Source organism: Micromys minutus (assembly GCF_963924665.1).
Source record: "Micromys minutus genome assembly, chromosome: 2".
In the NCBI taxonomy this organism is placed as follows: Eukaryota; Metazoa; Chordata; class Mammalia; order Rodentia; family Muridae; genus Micromys; species Micromys minutus.
The window spans coordinates 58646875-58668425 of NC_137971.1; the positions used below are offsets into that span (position 1 = coordinate 58646875).

Here is a 21551-nt window from a genome sequence, read left to right on the forward strand (position 1 = left end):
TTCTCCCATCATATAATAGTCAAAACACCAAATGCACAAAACAAAGAAAAATATTAAAAGCAATCGAATAGAATTGAAGATCCAGAAATGATCCCTCACACCTATGGTCTCTGGATCCTTGACAAAGGAGCTGAAACCATTTAGTGGGGAAAAGACAGCAGTTTCAACAGATGGTGTTGGTTCAACTGGTGGTCAGCATGTAGAATAATGCAGATTGGTCCATTCTTATTGCTCTGTACAAAGCTCATGTCCAAGTGATAAAGGACCTCCACATAAAACAAGATACATTTAAACTAATAGAAGAGAAAGTAGGAAAGAGCCTTGAACACATGGGCACTGGAAAAAATTTCCTGAACAGAACATCAGTGGCTTATGCTCATTGTAACTAGTAAGATCTTAATGTACACTATCAAACCTTTTAAAAAAACCAAGTACTGACAAAAATGTATTTGTATACTTTTATGCAAAAATGCTTAAAATCTGTACATTTATCTTTGTTTTTTAAAATAAAGTTGTTCAATTAAAAAAAAAGAAAAGTCTTTTGGAATTTTCTTAGAATTGCACTCACTAAAGCCATGGCACAGTAACTATTTATGGCTTCCTTAACTTTTCTCCAGAATATTTTGTCTATTTGTCACGTGTCTTACAGTCAGTATTCCTGATGTTTTAGAAGTTGCCATTTTTTTGCCGATTTGGATATCAGTCTTATCCAAAAATACGCTCAAGGACATACTTAGAACGATAATGTTTGAATAAATGTCTGACTCACGAGATGAGTCATCACACCATCGAATGTTTCTTCTTGCTTTGGGCACTGCTGGGCATTGAGGATGGGGTTCTGTTGTGTGCAGAGGAGGGTGTTAACGGGAACGGTGGTAATTGTAAGAAACCCCTGCTCTAATTCACAGCGTATCTGTCCACCTAAAACCTTCTTTAACAACAAAGCAAAGCAAGCTAGGCAGTGGAGGTGCATGCCTTTGGTTCCAACACTTGAGCGGCAGAGGCAGGTGGGTTGCTGTGAGTCTGAGGGCAGTCTGGTTTACAGAGCAAGTTACAGGACAGCCAAAGCTACACAGAGAAACCCTGTCTCAAAAAAACCAAAATCAAAACCAAAAGAACAAAACCAACCAACCAATGTACCCCCAACCTTTTCAAGTACCCAGAGAGAGCTGAAGTGTGAGAGATTTGCTTGCTCTTCTTGCTCTAGCAGTAGCACCTGGAGCCACACATGGCCAGTCCCTTTCACGGAGGGTCTCAGACAGCCTTACCAGTAAGGATGTCTGTCAACAGCCTGCTAGGAAATGGGGCTCAGACTAGTGTGTCAGTGAGGGCTCTGCTGGGAAGCAGAGCTGGGAAGCGGACCTCAGGCTTAGGGGGAGCACACAGCCTGGCACACACTGTGAATCACCTGGTGGACCCGAGAAGGGACCCAGCTCACCTGGGTTTGGCTCAGAAACCCAGATTTTGATAAGCACCCAATGTCTGGTTGCTGGGTTGGTGGCCACTTGCTGCGTAGGAACTGCTGTGCCCTGGTACCTCAGGTGTGCGTGACTGTGGAAGACGGGCTGCTCTGCAGTGTGCGCTGCATCTGTGTGACATCTGACGCCATTTTCCATGGCAAGCAGAAAAGGAGGACGGATGGGGCAGCACTGCAGAGCGAAAGGACAGAAAAGCCACCCTTTGTACGGCTCACTCTCCCCGGCTGTCAGTTCAGTCAGGAGCTGCAGGGCCAGAGAACCAGCGGGAGGAAGAGCAGGAGGAGCAAGGGGGAAAAAGAGAGGTAGACTAATTTTAGGAACCAGATCCCTTGATTATGGGAACTGGGGGGCCTGGAGCCCTGACGGGGAAGCCGGCAGGTAGAGACCCAGGGCAGCACTAACTTCGCATCTGCACTGGAAGTTGTCTGGAGGTGGAATTCTCTCTTGCTCAGGGTCACGTCAGACTTGGTTTTACTTATGCCTTCAACTGACCACAAGGACCGTTCACAGCATGTAAGGCTGTTTGCTTCTCCAAAGCTCACCAACTTGCCTGTTAATCTCATCCCCAAAACAGTTTTGCAGAGACATCTAGAATTATGTTTGACCAAATATCTGGACTTCGGAGTCCAGTCAAACTGACACAAAAAGTTAACCATTACATTAACAAAACAGACGGGGCTCTGTGGCAGGTCCATAGGGCATGTCCCTGTGAAGAGAGCTTGAGTCAGTTTGTCCTTCATGAAAGGAAATCATAACGTACATGTACAAGGGTTAGAAGTGCTGTGCTGAAAATGGTACTGACAGGCTAGTGAGAGGCTGGGAATGAGGTTACCACAGACAGAAGGTGGCAGCTGCTTATCGGATACACTGAAGCAGAATAAGATTATCAGAGACAGACTGTGGCAGCTAATTAGATACACTGCCGCAGAGCAAGCCAGGCAGCAAAGGAAAATCACACAGGCTAACAGCTGCTTTAAAATCTTTATTTGTTTGTTTGTTTTGAGACAGGGTTTCTCTGTGTAGCCTTGGCTGTCCTGGAATAAACTCTGTAGATCAGGCTGACCTCAAACCCAAAGATCCACCTGCCTCTGCCTCTTGAGTGATGGGATTAAAAGTGTGTGCTACCCACGAGGGACCTTTTCAATGTTTGGTTTTATTTTTTTAAATTGTATTTATTTATTTATTTATTTATTTATTTAGTTGTGGGGGGCATGCATAAGCCATAGCATACCTGTGGAGGTCAGAGAATAGTTGTGGGGGTCTGTTTCTTCCCTCTACCAAGTCGCTTCTAGGGACCGAACTCATCACTAGGCTGATCTATCTTGCTGGCTGCTGTTTTATAGTTTTGGAAACAGGATCTTTGGCATCCTAGGCTGGCCTTGTGCTCTCTACGTAACTGAGGATGATCTTGAATCTATGATCATCCTCCCCAGTGCTGGGCTAAGTACATATCACCACACCAGGTTTATGTAGTGCTGGGGATGCAATTCAGGGGTTTCCACATGAAAGCCCTCAACCAAAGGATCCTGCGCCTCTCCCGGGAAAGGCTCTCAGTTGCTGCTTCAGTGCCACAGTGCCTCAGTGTCTAGGTTGTACCAAGTAGGGCTCATAGCTGTTGGACATCTTCATTTGCTGAGTGCCTGTTACTCCTCCGACAGATTTGACAAACTCTCTGACAGTGGCTTAAGGATGGAAGTGCTCACTGGCTCAGAGCTGGAAGGTACCATCCATCATTCTGGAAAGGCACGGCAAGGAGAACAGGAGGCACCTTGTCATATCAATCCAGCCAGGAAGCAGAGGAGAAGGCTGACGCTCAGCTGCCTCCTCCCTCATTCAGCCTTGGGCTCCGGCCCATAGGAGGTGCAGTCCACACTCAGAGCAGCTCTTCCTCTCCACTTAAACTGTTCTAGAAACATGCACACAGACAAACCCAGAAGTATGTTTCTATGGTGGGTCCAAGTCCAGTCAATAACTAAGGTTAACCTTCACAATGACGAATAATTTTTTACAGAGTGGACCGTATAAATTGAAAAGTAGTTCATCAGTTTTGAGTCCATGGGAAGCACCAAGGTTTTAATTCATTATGTACCTACTGTATACATCCACATATGTGGGCACACATTGTATGCCATTGTGCACACACCAAGGCCAGAAGAGGGTTTCAGAGCCCTCTGAGATGGAGTTTCAGGTAACCATGAGATACCAGGCTTGTTATGTGGGTGCTGGCCTCCAAAGTCCAGTCCTTGTGATTGTGAGACAGCATTTTTAACCAAAGAGCCATTTCTCTGGCCCAACCATCACATCCCTACATAAATGAAGATGGTGATGTGACACGTGCAATAAGCCTCAGGCCTATAAATCTAATTGTAAATGCTTCCAGGAGAGCCAGCCGTGCCCGAGGCTGGTCTGCGCAGCCGCAGCACAGAGCATGGGCGTCCCTCTAGTTGATTTCCAGGTGCTGCTGGCTTTCTTCAGACCCCACATTCTGAACATCTGTTTTATGGGCTATAGATAGAAGCAGTGTCAATTGCATGGGAGGAAGACTATCAGTGACCTCTGGGCACCCGATAGGTTAGAGCATCCCAATGGAGTCTTGGGGAACACTACCCCATTCCTGTTCATTACTTTCCCCAGCGGCTCCTGTACTTCCAAATCTGGGCACAGGGTGGTGCCCTGTGTCCATGATTGTCCATTCAGCTCTCCAGGGGTCCTGCAAGCAGACATGAGCTTCATTTTTTCTAGAATGAATGTTCAGGATGAAGACTGTCCTGGAACCTGGGTATAAGAACAGGGCTAGGGTGGTGCCACTCAAGAATTGAGTGTAAGGGCAGCCTGTCCACCAGACACCCATCACCAGACACCCAGAGAGGAACTCATGTTCAGACCAAGCTAGGGTCAGCTGGCCTGTACTGAGACTTTTCCATGGCACAGTTTCTTGGCTGTTCCTTGGGGCCTTTATTTCTACTCTGTACTACACTTTGCTGTTTCCTCTTCCTCCTGACAATATTGTTTCCTTTAAGTATGAGGCAGACCAAGGAGGAGAGGCAACCACTTCTCTGCTCTGAGTAGCAGGACAGAGACCGCTTCAGTGGAGGAATGAAGAGGGTTGGGTTGTACTTGGAGAGTTCTGGAAGATCAGAAAGTCTGGGGAGGGTATGGGAAGGGAGTGGGGGGGCTCTCACTGGTGTGGCCACCTGGGTTCTAGGGGGACCTGTGGATTCTCTGCGAATTGTCTTCCTGCTCCAACCCTGCCCTCACTGACGCCTCATCCACCATGGCTGGGCTCAGAGATGCCAGGAAGCCTGAGCAGTGGAGAGTGGTGGATCTCTTTAGCCCAGATCCCACCTGAAGCGCCTCTGCAGTGCTGCACAGCATGCCTGGAATGGGGGGGCAGTGTTGGGTCACAGAGAAACACTGCGTTATCTTCACAACTTTCCTATAAGCCTAAGCCTCATAACAAACAAAGTTCCAGACAGATCTGAAACAGGAGAGATTCAGCCGCCCTGACATTGCTAACACAATGAGCCACTCTGAGAAGGGTGGCATGATCGGAGTCTAGGGCAGTATTGCAATCTGGGAATGGTCCTGCCAACAGCCAGTCAGAAAGTGGCCCGAGCCCAGAAAGGCAGACACAGAGACCTCCAACAGAAGCAGGTCTGGACGGGTTAGAGCCAGGTCTGATTTGTGAAAGGAGAAACATCAGAGGAAGACTGAGCCTCTCAACAAATTGCTTAGGTCCACAGCCTTATCCAAGACTGGGTCCCAAGGCTATAATTATAGGTTTAGGCGGAAGGGATTACACCAGAGGAGAGGAAGAGGCCCCCCACAGCCTGAGGCTGGAATCTGGAACCTAGTGCTGAGGGAAATAATATTCAATTAACCTCCCCATCAGAGCCCTCCCTCTGATCTCCTTGGACTTGTCTTCTTGCTGGACTGGACTGAGCCTGCAGGGTAGGTGGAGTTTAAGGAGTCCCATCTACACAGCCACTTCTCAGGAAGAATAAAAGCAAAGTTCCTAGGGAAATCAGTTCACATTATCATCATTTCTAAACAAATAAGGGCACAATGGTCTCCAGCAAGGGTTGTGACCTGGCTAACCTTAGGGGCTCAGACAATGGACAAGGACGAGGCTGAATGTCCCGTGACCACATTTCCCATCTTGGGCTCACACCAATATTGTCTGAAAGCAATTAGGCACACTGGGCTGTGGCCTTTATCAGCCATGACAATACCTTCTGATAATGGAATATTTTTCCTGATGACAATCCAGCTTTTATTACCTAGTCGAGCTCAGAGCCTGGTGTATGATGGGAACATCATCCATCCTCTTCTTGCCTAACTCACTACCCATGTACTTATTCATCTATAAATCCATATATCCTACCTGGCTAAACATTCTGCTAAGCCAGAGACTGCTCCAGATCCCAAAGACTCAGTGGAGAACACGGAGTTCCTACCTCTCTCGAAACTTCTACTCTAGTCAAGGGAGCACATGGTGGAGTAAGATACACTTCAGATGTCATTTGTGACCTGAACAGACACGAGAATAGAATTGGGTGTCCAGTAAAAGGCACTAGTGTGTGCTGACAGTGTATTATGTACACCGCTCAGGCCTTGGAGGCTGCGGGGAGGCAGTGAGTGGAGCCTGTAGGAGAATGCAATAGGGGCAGTAAGGATGGCTGCCTTCTAAGAACTGCTTGAGACAACGTGTAGAGAGGCCAAAGTAGAAATGTTTGAGGTTAGAGTTTGGGAAGGCAGGGACCTAATCCCTGGGGTGTGGTGCTACTGGTGGGTTGGAAGAAGAGTATAAAGTCCAGAGCAAATAGAGGCTGCTGAAGAAGGAACACTTCAGGGCCACAGAACTTGGCCCTGAGGCGGGCAGAGCCATTGTTGTTCGTCTGTCCTGATCACAGTCAGTCAGTTTCGGATGAAGTCTGGAAAGATAGAGACCCAAGAGCTTGGGGCTGACCAGAGGTCAGGAGGGGACTGAATGAGACAGGACAATCAGCAGCCGAGCAAAGCAAGGCTAACAGTGCTGGAAACTGTCCTTTGCATTTGGTAGGAGTCAGCTAGGACAAGAGGACAGCTGTTGCCTGGGGACAGAAGAGAGGAACATGTGGGAAGGAGAGTGGGGTCTGTAGGGTGACAGTCTCCCAAGGAGCAGGATAACAAGGCATTAATGTAAGTCTGGGAAGAAATGGACAGCACACTATCTGTAAGAGGCCCGAATGCTAGAGCTCACCCAGCCTGGTACTTTGACGGAGACAAGGGTCTGGGGACAGACTTAGTTCCTGCCCACAGCTGGCACTCAGAAAGTGGCTGGTCTATGCTCTGCTTTTGTTCCTTTGCAGTACAACTGTGAGGCAATTCACATGCAGAAATATATGGCTCCCTGGAGAATCTCCCCAGCTATGTCTAGACCTGTGACGAATAGAACATGACTACTGGTTCAATGTATACCGTTTGAGAATGGGAGAGCCAGTCTCTTATCCAGGAACCAGGTCATGGGACTTCAGTGCAGGCTCCGTATGCATTGTTTGGTTGATACCCCAAGATTTTTTTTCTTTTTGAAGTATGCTACATATCTTGCATTTTATGTCTGTCTTCCCTGGGCTTATTCCACTGAAGTTTCTTTCTGCAAAGAAATTAATCTTGTATGGAAGGGCCCACGTCATCTACCTATATGTTGAGGGGCTCCCAGGGCAGACTGGCTGTTACCAGCAGCTAGCCTTTCTGCCAAGTCTTGTGACAGGAGACAGCTGCAGCTCTCCGCCCCAGCTATAAAAAGCCCTAGTTACCTAAGTGAGCAGAGGACGTGCAGCGGACATTCAGGGTGCTTCTTCGGGGCCAAGGAAAAAGTGCGACCCCGAGAATCATGCCAAGGCTCCCCCTTGTCCTGCGGCTGCTCCAAACGCCTGTGAAGTACACAGTGGTTCCTAAAGCTCATGTCTCTGCCAAGCCAGACAAAACTCCCACTTCCGCCATGGTAAGTAACTTCTAAGGTGGCATTCCCTGGGCTTCAAGACAGCAGGGAAGATTAAAATGATAAAGGAGAGGGTGAATGTGGTGCTAGGTATCGGTGTTTTATGCAAGCCGGTGTCTGAGTGCCAGAAGAGGGTTCTGGCACTACTGCCTGCGGGCCAGGCCCTCAAAGGGCTACAGATGGTGGGGACCATCCTTAGGCCTCACATACCTCAGGCCAAGGTCAACAGTGACAGAACTAGGGGGCAGAGTTCAAGTAGGATACAGGACTCATATCAGGATGTGTTTATTCCACTGTTGTGGGAGGTTTTCTCTGAGGGGAAACTCCAATAGCAGAGCTGATAAAATCTGACATATAGTGTCTATCTTACATATATAAAAGATGCAGGTCATTTGGTCACACACATAGAGCTACAGTTTAGCCCAGATTCAGCCTAGTCTATGTCAAATTTGCTAAAACTCAGGAATAAGGTCAATAGGAAGAACTAGTTTCCAAATGACATACTGATTCAGCTTCAAGAATACCTGGACACAGGCCTCGTTTAAGAGGGAACTCAGGGTGTCATGCAGTTGATACCTCAGAATCTGCTTCTCTAGCTAAAGCTACTGAGAACTTAGGGCTCCTGATGGGGGTCACCACTGCACACAAGACACAAGGCAGGTGTCTGACCCCACTCAGCTTGGCTTCTGAATGGGACTGCTTTCTGAGACAGGCCCAGTGTTTGTTCCTAACAATGGAAGCCGTAGCTCTTCTGCTATTTCTGCATGGCACCCTAGAACAAAAGATTGGACAGGGGCGGAGTGAACCTCTGCCTCACTGGGAGCTGCTTCAGCTAAGCAGGATCTTGGGTTCTGAAGCCAAGGCTGTTTCTCCTGATTTCTGAGGTCATTCTCCCTGCCAAGGACTCCAGGCTGCCAAGCTCTCTGACACAGCAGAGCCTGCTTGTTCACAAGGCTGCCTAGAGAAGCAGAAGGGAAATGGGGACTATGGCTGACCAACATAGAGAGGAAGAGCAAGGGCAGTGATCTCCAGCTGGAGGGATGCTTCTGTCTGGGGCAGAAGCCCCACATGGCAGGATTCTAAGGAAAGGGAGGTTATCCTGGCCTATGGCCAAGCCCAAGCCTACTAATGGCCAGTGGACTCATGTTTGCTTTTCTTTCCACAGGAACAGGCTGTGGGGATCTCAGTCTTATTCATTGGCCTCATGGTTCCAGCAGGATGGGTCTTATCCCACTTAGAGAGCTATAAAAAAAGCTCCACAGCATGAAGTGGTACATCCCTGAGAGATTAATTAAATGCTTCCAGCCACCCATTGCTTGTGCTGATTCTTGAGCTTGGCACTCATAATACCCAGTGCCTTAGTGATGCTAGGCAGTGTGGACGCCTGAGCCTTGGAGAGCACTGATGAGACCTGCAAGAAGGACCCAATGCCTCCTTGTCTGACAACACAGAACACTTCTTTGGTGGCTGTTTTGTGCATGGTGACAGGGGAGGAGTAAGGTGAGTCCTCACCGACCCTTTGTCCCAGCTGACATGCTCATTTTTTTTTTTTTTTTCCGGCACAGGATTGACTAAGAAGCTAAGTCCAAGAACAGAAGCACCAACAGAACAATGCAAAGGCATTTATTATAGAAGCATTCTCAGACCACACTGGAGAAGGTCCACTCAGGTGGATTTGGGTGGAGACTACTCTGTCCCCATTCCCATTTGTGCCCTTCCTCATCACCTAGGCCTAGAGCTCCCCTCCCACTGCTTGCAGGCTACAAAGACCCCACACAGGAGCCTTCTCCAAGTACTCACACCCCCATCAGTGACAGGCCTCTGCTTTTATAGCAAGAACAGGTCCCACTTTTAGCAGGATCCCAAACTCCATCACAAATAAATACAGATCTCTGCTGATGGTTTCCGGGGTCACCATGCCTTGCAAGGTGAGGCAGGGTCTGCAGGACACTGGGGCACTAGGTGAGGATGTCTTGAGCCTGGTGTTCCACCAGCATCTCCATGCTCTTCACATCAGTGCACCAAAGCTCCAGGCGGTCCTTCATCCCCTTGATCTAAAGACAAATCAGGACCACATGGGTATCAGGCTGCAGGGGAGTCTGTGTGGGAGTGCTAAATCTCTAATTCTTTTCTGGGGAAATGCTAAGGGCAACAGAACTGAAGGTGGAGGTGTGCAATGGAATCACTGTGCCAATTCTGATCACGAGGACACTCTAATGGAGGAAGTACAGGATTAAATGTCCGGAAGCTATGATAGGGTGTGGGATCAAGTCACAGAACCAGGAACACGTGTGATGGAGTACCAATTTTAGGATTAGGAGGCATCAGCAGCACAGCCAGCACTGTTATCACAGTAAGCCTGTAAATGCAGGGCTCAGACCTCAGGGCTACTTTCCTAGGTCTCTACAGCAGTAATCCCACCTGCAACACCTTGTGTGGAACAGTGTCCACATAAAATCAGGACAGCACTGGTAAAGCCCACATCCACAAAGGGCAGGGGCTCAGCCCCCTTACCTGCTGCAAATCCAGCACTCGAGGCTGCACCCACGTCATGTGGACCCGCTTGTCCACTTCGTCTATGCTGCCTCTCACCAGCCCCACCGAGAGTGCCTTCATCACCAACAACTCCACCTGTGCAAGGGGCTTCATGAGACACGCTGGGAGCACAGCGCTTGCTGAGGCCAGATCTCTGCCAGGGGTGTGGCAGCACTGCTGCTGTGAACCCCTAAGTCCAAGAACCATACCTTGTTGACAGTGATTTTGGCACTTTTGGCAATTTCTTCAAAAGTGAGTTGTCTGTGGTTGGCAGGCCGTGTGAAAGTCATCTGAAAAACACAACTATTTTTCTAAGCAAAAGTGGTCAGAGAACTGTTTTCTTAAGAATTTCTTTTTGTTAAGGCTGGAGAGATGGCTCAGTGGTTAAGAGTACTGGCTACTCTTCCAAGGGATCCAGGTTCAATCCTAGCACCCACATGGCAGCTCTGATCTCCAGATGATCTGACACCTGCATACAGACATACATGCCATACACACAGACAAAACATCCATGTATGCAAAATAAAAATACATAACTGAGCAAGTATTCTTGTGGTATGGTAGATGGGGTGGAGAGTGGGGATGGGAACAGGAAGGATCAAGTGTGGGGAGGGTGGAGGGAATCAGGGCATCTCTGGGGTGAGCTAGAAACCTAAGGCAATGGAAACTTTCAGGAATCTATGAGGTGATCCTAGGGACTCCTAGCAATGGGGGTATGGAAACGGAACCACCATCTCCTGTAATCAGGCAAGGCTTCCAGTGGAGGGATTGGGACACCAACCCAGTGACAAAACCCTGACCTACAATTTGTCCTGCCTACAAGATGTGCAGGGGTAAAGGTGGCACAAGAAATTATGGGAGCAGCCAACCAAAGCTGGTCTAGTTTGAGACTCATGCCATGAGAGGGAGTCTACCCTACCACTGCCCAGAGGGCCAGGAGCCAGAGGCTGGATAGTCCAGAGATCTAGGATGAATGGTGTATGTACACACACACACACACACACACACACACACACACACACACACACACTCAATGAAATGCTTCCTAATGATATTCTGCTATACTGATAAATTGGCATGTAGCCCAACTGCCCATCAGAGAGGCTTCACCCAGCAACTGATGTTGCAGAGACCCACAGTCAAACATTAGGCAGAACTTGGGAAACTCCAAAGGAAAAGGTGAGGAAAACTCACAAATCACCCAACCTGAGCCCATAGGGACTCACAGAGACTGAACCACCAACCAGGAAGCCTGCAAGGGACTGACCTAAGCCCTTTGCACATGTTTCAGTTGCATAGCTTGGTCCTCTTGTGGGATTCCTAACAGTGGGAGCAGAAACTGTCTGTGACTCTGTTGCCTTCCTCTGGGACTCATTCTCCAACTGGGATCCCCTGTCCAGCCTTGATAGGAGAAGAGGAGGTGCCTACTCCTACTGCAACTTGCTAAGCGATGGCTGGTTGATATGTGCTAAGGCCGCCCCTTTTCTGAAGAGGAAGGAAAGAGTGGAGGGGGTGGGGGATGGACAGTAAGGGGATGGACTGGGAGGGGGGCTGCAGCTGGGATAGAAAATAAACAAACAAAATTAAAATAAAGAATTTTTTTTTCAGAAGTTGCAGTTGTTCTGTGGGGCCTTGGTTGCACACGCCTTTAATCCCAGTACTCAGAAGGCAGAGAGGCAGATCTCTGTGAGTTTAGACCAGCCTGGTTCATAGCAAATTTCTGGTTGGGGTTAGGATGACATAGTGAGAGCCAGTCTTGTTTAAAACAAAACAAAACAAACAAACAAAAAAACCAAAAAAAAAAAAAAAAAAAAAAAAAAAAAAAACCCAAAAAAACCAAACTTCTGAAAATATAGATTATCTTATTAGTCCCATATTCAAGCATTCAATCAAGTTTTCTTAAGCTAGTGTCCACTATAGACACATTTTCAATGCTCAGAGAAGGTTAAAGGTCAAAGCTAACTTGAAAGGAATTTTGACAAGAACAAATACTCATTCCTTGGTGAGTTTAGTTGAGGCCACCAAGTCCCTTGTACAGAGGCCACTGCAGGAAACTGAAAATGCACACGGTAATTCTTCCACAAGCTCATAGTCTATCAGAGAACACACAAACATGGACAGAAGGGTGTGTCATGAGGCTAGTGGCAGGCAGTGGCTTTAGGTTCAAATGGGCAAGGACAACTTACAAGTGTCTACTGGTGCCTAAGAGTCAAACTCACGGGCAGGTGAGGTGGTTCAGTGTGGGTAAAGGCGCTTGCTGCCAAGGCTGGCAACTCAGATTTGATCCTTAGAAGCCATCTGGCAGAAGGCAAGAACTGACTCCTATGAGTTGTTCTCGGATTTCCACAAGTGTGTACCCTTCTCCCATAAAAGAAGAAATGTTACCAAAAAGGTGCAAGATTCAAATCCAAACTTGGAAACAGAGAAGAGAGAGAGCATGAGAGGCAGAAAGAGCACGGCCTAGCTAGCTCATAAGCACTGTTCAGCACTGCGGACAGGGGTTCCTGAGCGCTCACCTCCATAAGGCACAACAGCTGGATTTTCCTCAGAAGCTGGGCCTCGTTGGCTGCTAAGTCAGGCTGCAAAGTACAGAAAGACAGAAACTCAGTTTCTGAGACTCTACTAGGGGTAAAACAAAAATAAACCAGGCAAGCCAGACATTTTACATTGTGGGTAGCTGAGGCTCAGTGATAGCTCCAAGTGATACTAAATCCCTTTGTCTTAGAATTTAAAGAAGAAACTGACAGGCTGTCTCTCAAGACAGGAGTGTATGAAACAGGATTTACTGATGTTCCAAACAAACACCACCAGCAGGCACTTCAAGAACAAGTTTTGTGTCTTGAAAGGTTTTGGGTGCCACGGCTGTTGGTCAGCACAATGCCAGCCATCAGCTGAAAATGATGAAGGCCTAATGGCTTGTGCTGAATCTAAAGAGCCAGTGATTAATTTGCAACAGACAATCTCACCATGGAGAATGAAAACACATCTTTTTTGCAAGTCTGCGGCTGGTGTGATGTCACACCTGTGTTCCAGCACTTAGGAGCTAAGGGAAGAGGATGAGCCTAGGAGTTCAAGACAAACCAGAACATAGGGAGACCATCTTGCAGAATAAAAACAAAACCAGGTTATATTCTGCCAAAGAAAGTTCCAGCAGGGACATTTCTACAGATATCCCTGAATCCTTTTTCTTCTTATAAATTGCTACAGCAAGTTGGTCTGTCTTGTCTTTAAAATAGGGTCTTTTTCATTATGTTCCCTAGGCTGGTCCTCAATTTCTAGTCTCTAGGGATCTTCTGACCTCAGCTGGGACTAGAGGCACAAATCCCAGTACCTGACCCCACCTTCCTTTGAGGTGGCATAGTTTACTGACAGATCAATCCACGAGACTACAGTTAAAGCTTGCTGGAGCTGGTATTTTCTGTCTTCTCAAAGCCCCTTCACTTATTCCCACCCTGCTCTATTATGCAAGCGCACACACATTTATTACAAGTTTTTATTAAACATTAGGAAAATCCAAAGCCTCAGGAAATATAAGAACACAACCATATTTCCTACCACACTTAATATTTTGGAAATATTTACTTCTAGTAATTTCATTTAAGAGGAGATGCTACTGAGCTGGGGAGAAGGTTCAGAGACTAGAGTGCTATGCAAAGGAGAGGACCAGACTTTAGATCTTCAAGACCCAAGTAAATGCCACATGGGCTGGGTGGCATAGCTACTCATTTGTAACTCCAGCCCAAAAAGACAGAGCTGGGCTCTCCAGAACAAGCTGTCTAGCAGGACTAGCCATACAGGCAAGCTCTGAGCTTAAGTGATAGAGCCTATCTCAATGAATAAAGTGGAATGTGATAGAGAAAGATTCCTGATATCAACTTTGTGTTCCATATGCACTTGCACAAACGTGAACAAATGCAAACACACATATGAATGCACACTACACACTTATGCATGAATAAGAAAAATGCAAAATAAAGAAACCAAATCAGAAAGGCTTAAACTTATTGTTAAGCACCTTGGGCTAACTGCTACTATTTCTCCTGGCTTCCTGTTCTGCTCTCGCTGCTGCACTGTGGCCCTGGGAACCGCCTACTCATGTTGGTCACACACACTCTTGAGTTCAGCAAATGTGCTAAGTTTCCTTGTCCTCTGTCCTGCACCTCTCCACCCATTCAAGATCACACAGGCACTCTTCCTTTAGGAGGTCTACGATGCGCCTTACCCAGCACAGAGAAGCATCTCGTGCCTTTCATGAACAGCTCTGCAGTGACCCAGGTCTCTACCACCCTGTTTCTGGGAGAGCAAGCCTGGTCTATCAATGTCCAGTCTATGCCTAGACCCTCTTGGGAGGCTTAGTGCATTCTTTTTGGACGAGCAGACATGGGAGTAATGAAACCTACCTGCTGGCCCCAGGCTGACTTCAGTGTCTGGAACCTATCTACATCACCACTATTGAAAGCATATAGGGTGTCAATCAGCCACTGCCGGTCAGTGTTCCTCAGTGACTCCAGGACAGGGTGCATGAGCTGTGAAGACAGAGACAGTCAGCTGGTACAAAGTCAGACTTTCCTCCTCCCCACACTGTCAAGTGCCAGGCCAACTTACAAGTTCTCCAAAGTTAAAAACTCCCTCTCCGAGAAGTCCAGCAAGTCCCAGTGTGAAGGCTCTCTCTTGTTGTTCTGACACTACAAAACAATACAAAACATATTCCAGTCTTGTCTGGTTTTATAAACCTCACATAATGAAGTACAGAAGCCATTCTTAGAATGGTTCTAGTACAAAACTTTATCATGAGCTACCTCTTAAGAAGCACTAGAATTCATGTATATGTGAATTTTGTGGAAATAGCTCTTGTATAAAATTTTCTCCATAGAGAGATGTGTTCAGCTTGTACTACTGACTGAAATAACTGACCCTTTGCTCCAGCCCCAACCCTCGACACTCAACTCTCATGGTTTTAACAGTCTAAACTCTTCAGACTGGAATGAGTCTGCTTTCTCCTCTCTTGGCTGCAGTTGTTGCTTCTCTAAAGTATTACTGTTAACATTGAATAATCAAAGCTTTATCTGCATTTCCAGGAGTTGCCAGTCTCTTTACCACCAACAGCACATTCAAGAAAGTGGTCAGATTTTCTTCCAAACACACTTTCCTTCAATTCTCACCCAAACTCTCTGACTACTCTTCCTCCTGTCCTCATATTTATTCCCACAGGCACGACTTTATTTAAAGCAAAGGTCTCAGCTGTGAGGATTTCATATGCCCTTCACCCTGTGGAGGGTTGGAGAGGCACATCACCACAATTCTGACTTAGCTACCAATATGGCCTGCAGAGGAGTAAAGGGACGAGGAAGATGAGTTTGCATGGGATTTGACTCAGCACTGCAGACAAATATGACATAAAATCTACAATGTACACAAAACTTTCCACCTTCAGAGTGATCAACACCTGTCAGGCTAAGACCTACTCTCTTCAGTGTCCCATAGCTGTTGGGCTTAGCCATGGACTCCCTGAGTGATGAGAACTGTGAGGGCCCTGGGTTACCTGGCAGATCCTTGATGTCCACACAGCCCAGAAACCGTAAAGCATCTTTGTAGTAGGATGCATGGTTTCCGATTGTTTGATAGTATTTACTGGAGAGATCATAGAAACGACTGTGAACTGATGTCACACCAGGGAGATTGTTGAGCATCTCTTCAACATCTTCAATGGTTTCCTGTACACAAGAAGTAAAATTGTCTTCCAACTTAAAAGATCTTTAAAGTAATAAAAGATGGAAAAGTCTGAGCTACCAGGGCAAAGACTGATAACATTAGGTAAAGTGACTATATTAAAATAGAAAACTTTGTTTAATCCAAAACACAGAAGAAAATATAAAGACAAGCTGTAGACAGGCAAAAGATGTAACTCTATATCCTGTAGGGGTAATGAGCCAGGAAATATGAAGCACACAGAAGAAAGAGATAGTAACAGGTAATTAACACAGTAGAGATGTGTGTGAATGGAGTTGCTGTTAAACCACTACCAACTGAGAAATAAAAAAATTAAACCACTACCAATTGACCTCCATTGAGTCATGAAGAATCAAATAGTGTGAAAATATCAAAGGCTGCCATGGGGAGCTTCAGAGGTGGCTGTAAGGTTTTGTAGAGCAACTTGCACTATCACTTTCACAAACACACACACCCAGGTGACTGCCATGCACAAGGAGACCAGGCCCAGAAATGCTAACATGAAGAGCACTTGGACTATAATACATGGCCTCAATCCTTTTATAGGAGACCAGATACATATGCTGTAAAACAGTACACAATGGGATATACCACACAAGCGTACACATATCAACTCACAAATCTGGCTAGGGAAGACTAAGATGTCCATCCAGTGATGGCTAATTTATCAATCTGAGAAGATCAAGAATCACTTAGAGAAACCTTTGGGAATGTCTGTGATGGATTTTCTAGATTGGAGTAACTGAGGCAGGGATACCTACCCTAAATGTGGGCACCACCCTAAGGGCGGGTCTTGGAGTAATAAAATGAAGACAGTACAGAGCACCAGCATTTCTCTACTCTGCCTCCTGCCTGCAGACTCATGGTAACCAACCACTTCTTGCTCCTGCTGCCACGCCTTCCCTGCCACAGTGGACTGTATTCCTTCAAATTATAAGACAAAATAAACCAACCCCTAAGTTCTCTCTCAGATATGGTCATAGCAACAAGAGTAGTAACTAGTGCATGATGGGGCTGAGATGGACCTGTTGGGGGACGAGCACAGACCGAGGACACATGGTCTGCCTATGTGTCGTTCTATGCTCAGGCTGGCTGAAGTCTACAGATAACTGTCACAGCACCCTCAGCATGCCATAGCTACTACCTTTGAACAAAATGGAATCAGGATGGACACGATCTGGGACTAGGAAGCAGTGAGTAAGACCTTTTTAGGCACTGTCTACTGCCATTTCTGATATTTTTGCTACATTAGGGTTACCAAAATTAAGCCAAAACAAAAGCACACAAAGTCTCTAGATAAACACAGTGGACTGACATGTTGGCCCACTGTACCACTATTGTGCCTGTCGCCCAATAGGACAACAATGCAAATGGGCACAAACGAAGCTGGAGAGATGGCCAGCCATTGAGAGTATGCTGCTATTGCAAAGAAAGGACCTAGGTTCAGTTCCTGGTACCCATGTGGCAGCTCACATCTGGCTATAATTCCAGTTCCAGAGACACAATGCTTTCTTCAGGCCTCCATTGGTACTGCATGCATGTGGTGCAGATATATACTCAGGTACCCACCAAACCACATAAATATAGACAGAAACCTTCAACAGTTCAAGAGGAAGAAAGCCAACAGGGAAACACTGCCTGCCATGATGAGAGTCCACAGGCTTTGTACACTGAGAGCACATGGAGTCCTGACTGGCTGACAGCTGTGCTCACACAGGAAATGCTCTCTGTTTAAAAACAAAAGAAAGTCTGCATTGCTCTCTCTCACCTTTGTAGCCTGCAGATCCCCGATGTTTAATTTCAGAGCTCCGATTGCTGTCTTACACAAGATCACGGCTTCATCACTACTTTTTACCTGAAGAGATTAAAAAAACAAGGGAGCCTCAGAAATGTAGGCACCAGACTTGCAAAGCAGACTTCTCCTTGGGCACTGACTTGACTGAGACCAGGAACATAACTCCCAAGGGTACAGACCTAAGTTACAAATCACATAAATACCAGAAAATGCTTTTCAAACTCTATACACACCTTCTCACGAGTCTTTTCCAGAAAAGTTAGAGCCACATTAGGATCTAAAATAGAAACAAGAACGAAGTCAGACCTACCACCAGCATCTTCTTACCAGTTATGACATCTTTAGACAAGATAAACAGTAACATTTTTCTCTCCGTTTATGACAAAAATTCCCCAATGTATCCCACAGTAGCCCACATAGCTCAGGTTGTACTTACTGCCTCACCCCAGTGCTAGAATTACAGGTATGCAATACTAAACCCAGCCAATTTGGTATTTTCTATTATGAAACAGAGGCTTACCGGTCATCTGTCTAACCACATGAAGAATTATTTCTACCAGGGACAAAGGGTTTACCCTGAAAAAAAAAAAATCAGTTTTTTAGTGTTAAAAGCACTAATGTATTCATTTTCAAAGTAAAAAACTGACAAAAAGGGATTACCTGTGCTCAAATTCACTGATGAAGTTTTCATAAAGCTGCAAAACCAAAGATAGAGAATTAGTACAGAATGAGCGTCACTGAGAAACCAGACTCCAAAAGACTGTCAAGAGCGAGTGTGCAAACCACAATGCCCATCACACAGACAGCACTGCCTAAACCTTTATTGAATGACAGGCTTATCTGAGTCTATATAAATGATTACCAGTGAATTATTGAAGAAAACCAGAGCTCCTAGCTTTGAGAATCAGAACACTGGTCTATAACAATCTTTTAAATAGCTGGGTATGGCAGCTCACACCTTCAGTCCCAGAACTTGGGAGACAGAAGCAGACAGATCTCTGTGAATTTGAGGCCAGTCTACTCTACAGAGCTGGTTCCAAGTCACCTAGGGTTACACAGAGAGACTGTTTCAAAAACCAAACGATTAGAAAAAAAATCATATAAACATTAATTTCTGCATTCTTCCTCCAAGGTACTTCAAGTACAACAGTTGGACCAGTGTGATTCTTCATCAAACAGAATAGAGCTCCTTCAGATTCCAGAAGGCTATAGGCCTTCCAAAGGCTCTTATTACCAAGTTTCTCAGCCAGTCAGCACAAAGGAGTACCTCTTCAGACACTAGGCTAGTACTATGGACACACCATGTGTGGAAATGCTGAGCTTCCAAGGAGCTCTTGCACTACTGAAGAAGACAGAACAAATGTTGATATTCTTAGTTTAAGAAACATAGGAACAAGCTTGAGAGACGGCTCAGTGGTTAAGAGCACCTGTTGCTATTGCAGAGTTCTCATCACCCACAGGATGGTTCATAACAATCTGTAACACTGATTCCAGGGAATTTAATGCCATCTTCTGATCTCTGAGGGTGGCACCAAGTATGCCTATGGTGCACATACACATGAAGGCAAAACATTCTTACCCATAAAATAAAAACCATCACAAAAAGAAAAGAAGATGGAGAGTGGGCATATCAACTGAATATGAAAATATAACACTTAATATAGAACATGCAGTATGTGATTTATCATTCTCACATAATTCTGAAGACAGAATACCCTGCAAAATCTTTAAGCTTACAAGTAACTGCAAATTTCTAAGGGCAGTGAAATGTCAAACTGGTAAGTAAAAACCACAAAAAAGTCTTACAGCCCCAGGAGGTAAGGTAGTAAGGGGCAGGCTTCATCTTGAACCTGACAACATATTCAAGAGAAAGAACTCAAGCTACAATTACAGACTACCCCTTTCAAATTCAGATGGTGTCAAGAAAGGTTCCAAAAAGAACCTTTCTGGTGAGAAAACTCTTGGGTATTCTTCAGGGAATCTGATGAAGGACGGGAAAGAGAAAGAGTGTTTTTATATTTTCTGCTGACAAAATCTTAAAATACTCCATTAGAGAGACAACATAGTAGGAAGTCTCCTTCAACCCTCTCACTTTTTTTTTTTTAAAGATTTATTAGATATGAGTACACTGAGAAGGTCTCTCTTTCTCGTATGTAATAGCAGACATAGTTAAATCACCTTAAGTTATAGCTAATAAATCACAACATTGAAACAGACTTTCTGGTTTTTAAAAATTTAGACTAGAGCTGGGAAAATGGATCAATGGGAGTGTGTGCTTCCATCCACAAGGTCCTGTTTCAATGTTTCAGAGTTGTCCATGAGCAGAGTTAGGTATGGCACTACATATGTTTAATGACAGCACTTGGGAGGCCAAGGCTGGGGGACTGTGAATCCGATCCCAGTCTGGTCTACATAGAGACCTTATCACAAACAAACAAACAAACAAACAGAGAGACCTTATCTCAAACTAAGCAACCAACCAAGCAACCAAGCAAAAATTATGAGCAGCGGCTGGAGGAAATGGCTCAGTGATAGCTAAGAGCATTTTTGAAGGCTCAAATTGGGTTCCTGGCACCTACACCAGTTGTCTTACAACTGCCCGAAACTCCAGATCTAGGAGACTCTTCTGGCATCCTAGGGCATATCTACGAGTACACGTAAGTGTGTACACACACACACACACACACACACACACACACACTCTGATGCACACATACATGTTAAAAAATTAGTAATAATAGTTTGCAAGAATACTCAACATAATCTGATCTGTATGGTAAGTCATTACCTTAATGAGACCATCTCCTTGGGCAAAACATGGGTCCTGCACAAAATCAAGCACTTGAAGTGTCAGCTGATGCCACAACCTACAAAACAAAAAGCCCTTCAGTCCCATACACCATTTTGAACTCCATGCTCTCTTACTTATTAGCTGAATACCTTACAGAAGAATAGAAAACCGACATCCAATCTCATCTGTCAATGGGAAGGATGAAATAAGCCAATTCTTTAAAAAAAGCCAATATATGAACCATTAGGACACTGAAATTGCACATTTCACACCAAGACTAAAGGATAGTTATAATAATAAAGATAAAGAGTTTTGAAAAACACAGAATGTTACACCATATATAAGCAGTTACATACTAAACACTGAAGAATTTCTCTTGAAATCCTAATAGTTTTAACTGTGGAACATTATCATGTGAAAAGGTTCTGGAGAAGAGGGGTTTCTTCATAGGAAAGCTCTTATACCAGTGTCAGCAATTCGTTGTTGCTCTAAAGTTCATCTTGTTTACAAACAAACTCAAATACTAAGATCCCATTAGTGGCAAAAAGGCCAAAGTAAAACATACCAGAAAATGGGGGCAGTGGGAGATGAATCAATGGTTAAAGAATCAGGAAGAAATTAAGAGGCTGTAGACAATCACACCGCGGCTCAGTCCAGGCTATCCGGGCTGTGTCTCAGACGGTGTGACACCGTAGCTTCAGAACTACTTGGTTGTTTAAATTAAGAGCTACTAGCATCACAGGCCAGCCAGCCCGGGCCTCCTCTAAGAATATAGAGAAGACAAAGCTTAGCAACTTATCATAGCCGGTAAGGCTGGAATGCAGGGAGTCTAGATTCAGAACCCTGGCAACAGCTCTGCTCCTTAGGCTGTCTACCCTTTTCTTCTATATCCCTGACCCTCCGGACTGATGGAGACTCTGGCCTTTCCAGAGCCCCCTCTCTCCCGTCCCAGCCTCGGCGCTTACTTCTTCGTGTACAGCTCTTCCAAACGGTGCCAAACGGCGGCCTGGCCCGGCCCAGAGCTCTGACTCTGCTGTAAGAAGGCCGGCACATCCTTCATGGTTGCAGAGAGCTGGGAACACAAACACCAAGCAGTTGGAACCGGCAGGGATGGCGGACGGAAGTGCTCGCTCACTTCCGGCACCGCGCCGTGCGGGGCATGCTGGGAGCGTCCCACTAGCTCCACCGGTTGTGGTCGTTAGGGTAACCGCGTTCTTGGCTTCGGCCAAACTTCTCTGG

General features: G+C 45.8%; 2 protein-coding genes across 3 annotated transcripts; one reads left to right on the forward strand and one right to left on the reverse strand.

The window, feature by feature from the left end:
• Window positions 1-7277: 7277 nt before the first annotated feature.
• On the forward strand, window positions 7278-9158 carry LOC308418201 (cytochrome c oxidase subunit 8B, mitochondrial-like). 2 transcript variants are annotated; one of them, XM_080913579.1, is made up of 3 exons: window positions 7278-7464; window positions 8627-8732; window positions 9027-9158. In XM_080913579.1, the coding sequence occupies exons 1-2, from the start codon at window positions 7354-7356 to the stop codon at window positions 8726-8728; spliced, it is 213 nt and encodes a 70-aa protein (XP_080769705.1). In that variant the 5' UTR covers window positions 7278-7353; the 3' UTR covers window positions 8729-8732; window positions 9027-9158. The 2 variants fall into 2 exon arrangements, with proteins under 2 accessions (XP_080769705.1, XP_080769704.1); XM_080913578.1 differs by lacking the exon at window positions 9027-9158 and having other exon boundaries at window positions 8627-8773.
• PSMD13 (proteasome 26S subunit, non-ATPase 13) lies at window positions 9068-21433 on the reverse strand. Its single transcript, XM_080913577.1, has 13 exons — window positions 21278-21433; window positions 20310-20388; window positions 18182-18216; window positions 18042-18097; window positions 17755-17798; window positions 17495-17581; window positions 15539-15710; window positions 14602-14681; window positions 14397-14522; window positions 12513-12575; window positions 10206-10286; window positions 9976-10092; window positions 9068-9515 (listed from the first exon to the last, which is right to left on the reverse strand). Exons 1-13 carry the CDS (start codon window positions 21370-21372, stop codon window positions 9420-9422), a joined length of 1131 nt encoding a protein of 376 aa, XP_080769703.1. The 5' UTR covers window positions 21373-21433; the 3' UTR covers window positions 9068-9419.
• Window positions 21434-21551: the final 118 nt, after the last annotated feature.